The sequence below is a fragment of the Anolis carolinensis genome, chromosome 3 (genome assembly GCF_035594765.1).
Source record: "Anolis carolinensis isolate JA03-04 chromosome 3, rAnoCar3.1.pri, whole genome shotgun sequence".
NCBI classification, from domain to species: domain Eukaryota; kingdom Metazoa; phylum Chordata; class Lepidosauria; order Squamata; family Dactyloidae; genus Anolis; species Anolis carolinensis.
This window is the reverse complement of record NC_085843.1, coordinates 220931992-220938490: the sequence shown is the minus strand read 5'-3', so window position 1 is coordinate 220938490 and position 6499 is coordinate 220931992. Positions and strand designations below refer to the sequence as shown.

The following is a 6499-nucleotide window of genomic DNA, read 5'->3' as shown; positions in this document are numbered from 1 at the left end:
TCTCCCTGCTCAATATCTATCCTATCTTCACCATTTCTTCCACTCCATGCTATTCTTATCTTTGTAATATATAATAAGGCCTCAGTATCCAGAAAGAACCCACATTTCCTGTTTTACTTAACTATGCCTGGGGAAAAAGGTATCTCTGGGAATTTGACACTATCTGTCAATGAATCCTGAGGTCCCACAATACTACAGTATGTTGGGACTGCAAGTTAGCTAATTTAATCATGTACAGTCATATCCTTGCTTTCAGAACATGGATAAAAGTGTCTCGCTGTACTCAAAACTACTTAATGGAATCTCTTCATACTTTCCGGAAACAGATTACGAGAATGTAGTTTCCCAATAAAACATATTATCCAAAATACTAGGACGGGTGAATGAAGGGAAAATAATGATAAAGAATATGTAACAGCCAACATATAAACTATTGTCCGTGTATATTTGGAAGTTGGATGGAGTAGTGCGAGAGTTTGGCCTCCTCAAATTAGACAAAATGCAACCTACAGAGTGATTTACACACTTGTATGCCACTTGATTACTCACAATAGTGACATGTTGCTGAATGTCAGCACCAGCTTCACTGAGAAGCATGTCTGAATTCATACAAAAGGGAGGTTTACATACACAAAAATTCTCCGAGTACTAAAAGAGTGTTCAGCACTGTATGGTTAACACTTTCCCTCACCATTACTGATACTGTGACTAGAATCATAGGATCATGGGATCATAGAATTGGAAGAGACCACAAAGGCTATTCAATCTAACCCCCAGCCATACAAGAAAATACTGACTGATGGCTGTCCATCCTCCACTTAAAAAACTTCCAGAGAAGATTCCCAGGCAACATATTCCATTGCAAAACAGCTCTCACTATCAGGAAGTTCTTCCTAATATTTAGGTGGAATCTCTTTTCCTGCAATTTAAATCCATTGCTCCCTATCTTAATATCTAGAGCAGCAGAAAACAAGTTAGCCCTCTCCTCAAGGTGACATCTTTTCAAATATTTAAACATGGCTATCATGCCCCTCTCTCAGCCTTTTCTCCAAGCTCCCTGTCACATTCTACAGTCAAAAGGATTTCACTAGCCAGTGTGGAGAATTGTTCTCCATACATATATTGGTGTATATATCAGCATGGCATGTCTTGGGTGAGTTTTTAGCTCCTGGGACCTTCTGCAGGCTGCCAAAAAAACCCTTCCCGGAAAAAAGGAAGTTTACACCTGAATTGAGAAACAGTTTTGTTTTTGTTTTGTTTTTTTAATGTTGGCTTAGTGCAACTTACTTAAAGTTAATTATCTTTCCTAAAGACTTCCAGGACCAGCAATACATTATGCATTTGGTCAGGAAAAGGGCAACCTTGGGATGTGTCAAGGGCTAAAACAACAACGAGGTCAGCGACTACATACTACTCCAGTGTACATCCAGAGGCTCTATGCTTGAAAGATTGTAATTGGGTCAGATCTTCATTTACTTATGCACATTCATTTCCCCCATACTGGCACAGATGGCAGTGAAACACTTTCAATGAAAACTGCTGGGGGGTGGACGGGTGGACACTGTAAGCAGACCAGATTGCGCACACAACCGCAAGCATTTTTAACATGTAGGTTTACGTGAACCTTCCATTATATGAAACTGAAAGACTTCACCAGTTACTGGATTTCAATGCATAATAGTTGCCACAGTGGAATATTTGCAACTCTTTTTGGCCCCCCAAATCAATATTTTGCCTCATGTAATCATCTCAATAGAACTGTCTGGGTCTCTCCCCTCTCCCTCTACCACAAAGGTAAGACAGTTTTGAAAAAGAAATACAAATGGAACTCCATCTGGGGTTTTCCCTCTCTTACATCCAAAGAGACAGGAGGGAGAAACTCAGCCCACTCCATTGGTATATCTCAGGAGACTGAGTCTGGGGCTCTCCCTTTTCCCTCTTCAGAAGTAAGACAGGGAAAGCGACGGACCAAGTCAGCTCTGCACAATTTTTCTTTGCGCAATAGCAGCATCCTCCTTTTTCCCAAAGGGATAAAAAGTGTGGCTATTACATAGTTAATTACGGTATATTTGATCCATTTGGGCTCTTTCAATTTGCGTTCTGCTGGAGCACTAATCACTTTATGAATGAAGTTGAAAATAATGTACAGTGTTCCGTGTGGTTGGAATGGGAAGAATTTATTCAAGATGCATTCACAAAGTATGTTAGAGATATTTGGCTTCAAAGAGTCAATGGAAAGAACTAAGTGTACTTTTGAACTATTTCAAACATTTTATGGTTCCCGCTATTAAGCATCTGACACCACATATTATGGCACTCTGGTAGCTACATAATTAAATCTAATACAGGGGCTTATGTTTTATTTCTGATTCTAAGCTCTTGTTGGAACTTTGCTTCCAAAAAACCATACATAGCAAAATATAGTTCTATTACAAAAATTCTATGTCATCGCTTGAATTTAGATCTTTTATGAGCTAGGTGAAATGCATGTAATATTTGAGGTTACTTTTGAATTAAATAGCCAATTTAATGAAAGCAGATATAAACTTAGTAGTAATTTCTCCAAGTAAAACAGTATACTGACATCTACTGGCCTCATATCAACAATCAACAAAACATTTTCCATTCATACATTGCTTCTGAAAAGTAGCTAATATATTAATGCAGGGATAGACCATTCAAGGAATATAAAATATGTATAATAAATTACTATTTTAATATAAACCCCAAGTTATCTAAGCTTGGATAAGTTCCTTGCTATTTTTCTTAATTTCAAATACTGTGCATCGCAACAGCAACATGTTTCAGGAGAAAAGTCACGACTTAAAGGAAAAAAAATTGTGACAAGAAATTCAAAGTTTTCTTTAAAAGTTTTTACTTGCAAAATTAAGCAGCATGCTATGATTTACCTCTGAATTTAAAAAGACTAATTAGACTGAAATAAAAACCTAAGAATGGCATTTCTATAAATAATGAAAAAAATGTTTCCACTAGACTTTAAAGGAAAATATTTGGTAATTAAATACGTTGCTACTTCCCATTAAGTTGAAGTTTGTTAGCATTGAAACTATAACAAAGTTTACCCTAAAACATTTTGCAATGCAAAATTATTTTCACTTTAGGAGTGTCTAATAAATTGAGAGCTATGAATTACAAGCAATCTTTGAAGCAGGCTCACACATTTATAAAACTTTATACATCCTTGCTTGGACTGAATTATTTATACTACTAAAATCAAACATGCACCACTTCCATACACTCCAGTTTCATGATTTATATTACATTATATAACATCGTATTTTGCAGCAGCAGCAAGTTTGTCATACATTTGCTCCATTTTCTTTGGATTTTTGATCTTTATCTTCACTCTTCACAATATCCTGTGGAAAATAGAAGAATCCATCAATGAGGGACAACAGTAGCTTAATTCCCAAGACATGAAATACACATGGGTTGGCAGTTTGGTTACTATACTAAACTCATTCAATCTAATGGTGAATCTAGATATAGGTAAATCCCATTGATTCAATCGATCTACTCTAATCAAGTTTATCAACATAGCTATGATATGTGATATTATTAGAGGCACTGGCATTATTAGTGGTTTGAGCACTAGAGACTACGACTCTGAAGATCAGGGTTCAACTCCCTGCTTGGCCATGGAAACCTACTGGGTGATCTTGAGGACTGTCTCAGCCTCAATGATCCTCTGAACAAATCTTGCCAAGAAAACCCTGAGACTTGAAGTTACACACCAACAGGAACAACAACAATTATTTATTTATTACCCACACTCCTTGCGGCTCGAGATGGGGTAACATGATAAAACAGAACACTATTAAAAGACATATAACTAATAAACACAGGTAAAATGCAGACTAACATTACCAATAAAATGCATGTTAAAATTCACAAGATAAAATTGACTGGAGAGACCTGCTGGAAGAGATGGGTCTTCAACTGTGTCCTAAATATTAACAGTTCATTTAGCTGCCGGCACTCTTCCAGCAGGTCATTCACAGTCTTGGGGCAGCCAAAGAAAAAGGTAAAAATTGCCAGTCGAGTTCTAGTTGGTTAGAATATGTTCCCAATCTTTCAAATCAGTGTCAAGAGTTGACTGTATGAAATAAATAATCGTAACAATTATAAGGGCTCAACACTTAGAATTGATATTAACGCTTAATAAGATTTTCCCATTTGAGCCTGACCCAAAGCCTGGGAGAAGGCTTTCTCTATAGCTTCCGCCTACACTTTGAGACTTCCTCTCTGGGTAAGATAAGAGTGGCTCCTTTGTTGTCCTTTAGACAGCAAGTAACATTTTTGAAAACTGATTTCAACAAAATGGAAAAATTTAGATTCTGTAAAGAAATGATTGAATTTGTAAAATTACAGCCGTTTTTAAGTAAAAAGGAAACTTTTCAATGTGGCCTGAACATATACAGAGGCCACAGAATGCTGAGCATGAAGAGAAGGCAAAACAGAAAACAAAAATTAGCAATTGGGTCGAAAGGGTAGATGGAATGAAATATGTTGAAAGGCAGTCTAGAAGGAACACTTTAAACAGTAGAGATTCTATTTTCTAATATTCTCTGGTTACATGTCATAATATCCGATTTGTGGTCTGGGGGAGCACAGAATATCTTGCTTAATTCCACACCAAAACTGCATTGCTCTTAGTAGGTCTGGGTGGAGCCCTTAAGATACAGAACAAGACACCTTTCCCTGTGAACAAAATTAGGAGATGCTTTGTTCTACCATCCTTCCTTTTTCCAGAGAATTTCACAGAATTGAAAAAATCTGTTTTTACCTTTTTAAGAACAGTGTGTATTTCATCCATAACTGAAGCCAAAGTTTTGATTGTCTTATTCAGTTGACTCTCAAACTGTACATTTGTCTCTTCTGATGACTTCAAATTCTCTTGCACTTGGCCAAGATCTTTTTTTACTTCCTTAATATCTACCGTCAGGCCTTTATTCAAATTCTCCAAATTCAAGATAGTCTTTTCATCTTCATCTGAAGAAGAAACACATTCAACAACTTTGAAACGATCTGCAAACATGTGTACATTATTACAGATGATCCGTTCGGCACCCAACTCTGGTAGTTGTTTAACAGAAAAGGTAAAAGGCATTGATGATTACTTATCCCTTTTTATTTAGGCTTGTAAGGAAAGACAATTGAAAAGCTTGGTGTGATTTGGAATGCAACAGCCAATTTGATAACTGGACTGAATTTAACTAAGCTGATTAATAACTATGTTGAATAAACAGCACTGTCTCAACATTAGATTTTAAGGCAAGATCAATACTGGTTTTGGCCAAAATGGTTTGAGGCCTACAGGGTTCAGATCCCAAATTATCTCTATAGAAACTAGCATAATCAGATAGGGCAGCATACATAACACAAAGGGAGCAGATTGGAAGGGAAATGAAAAAGGAAGTCTTATTGCCATGACTGGAAATCTGAGCACACAACACTGGAGGAAGAGCATGTTTACATTAGATACAGAAACATTTTGTTTTGATGGTCCCATGTCTTTAGCAGAATACTCCGTTATTCAGATCTCTACCTATTTACATCAATAACCAGAGATGCAAATGTCTTATCCTTTTCAAGCCTCTAGCATAACTTCTAAGAACTTGAGCATTTTGTGAGAAAATGCCTGAGCTGCTCCTGACAAGAAAAAAAATGCACATCTGCTACTGGTGCCACTTCTACCAACATACCCATCTGAAATGACATGATTTTTGAATGGAAAACAAAGTACATCCATGAAAATGTGTCATGATTTCTTCATTTTTCCAAGTATTTGTTATTGTAATAACAGTTTGAGTGTCATCTGTTCACCTGTCTTTTCTTCTAGTGACTGAAGCTTTTGTTCCATTTCAGCCCGTGCCTTTTCACTCTTCTCTAGTTTCTGCAAGAGACTCCCTACATCCACCATAGCTCCGTTGTAAACAATGAGACCAACGTTTTCTTCTGCTCCTTTAGATTCTTGCATTGTAGCAGGTGATGGCAACAACATCTTATTTCCTATAATGGAGCGGGAAACAGTAATATAATTTCATGCTGCTACAAAATGTGTATAATGAATCTCTAACTGAGCCTTTAAACTAAAACAAGAATGAGCAATTTTATCCATCAAACGCAGGTACCTTGTAAACTAACAAGCAGTTCTTCTCTTGCCCCTTTCAAACTAAAATGTAAATAAACCTTTAAATATTCAAGTCAGCTTATGCAGATGCACAGGTGCTGGGAAAATAAAATTTCTTCACCACCTTCATGGAATAGATATTAATATAGAATCATAGAGTTGGAGAGACGCCAAGGGCATCTGGTCAAACCCCCTGCTTTGCAGGAAAAGCACAATCAAAGCATCCTTCAGAGATGGCCATCCAGCTTCTGTTTAAAAGCTTCCAAGAAAGGAGCCTCCACCACACTCTGAGGCAGAGTTCCACTGTTGAACAGCTCTTGCAGTGAAGTCGTTCCTCCTAGTTTT

At 37.1% G+C, this 6499-nt stretch overlaps 1 protein-coding gene across 3 annotated transcripts in view; it reads right to left on the bottom strand.

Moving 5' to 3' along the window:
* Positions 1 to 2161: 2161 nt before the first annotated feature.
* The window catches only part of ccar1 (cell division cycle and apoptosis regulator 1), a 31542-nt gene continuing 27204 nt past the window's right edge, over positions 2162 to 6499 (bottom strand). For all 3 annotated transcript variants that reach the window (XM_062976244.1, XM_062976245.1, XM_062976246.1), the window contains exons 23-25: positions 5848 to 6033; positions 4808 to 5013; positions 2162 to 3380 (exon numbers count right to left, since the gene is read on the bottom strand). In XM_062976244.1, coding sequence (XP_062832314.1) covers positions 3321 to 3380; positions 4808 to 5013; positions 5848 to 6033 — 452 coding nt within the window. In that variant the 3' untranslated portion in view covers positions 2162 to 3320. The remainder of the gene's footprint in view (positions 3381 to 4807; positions 5014 to 5847; positions 6034 to 6499) is intronic.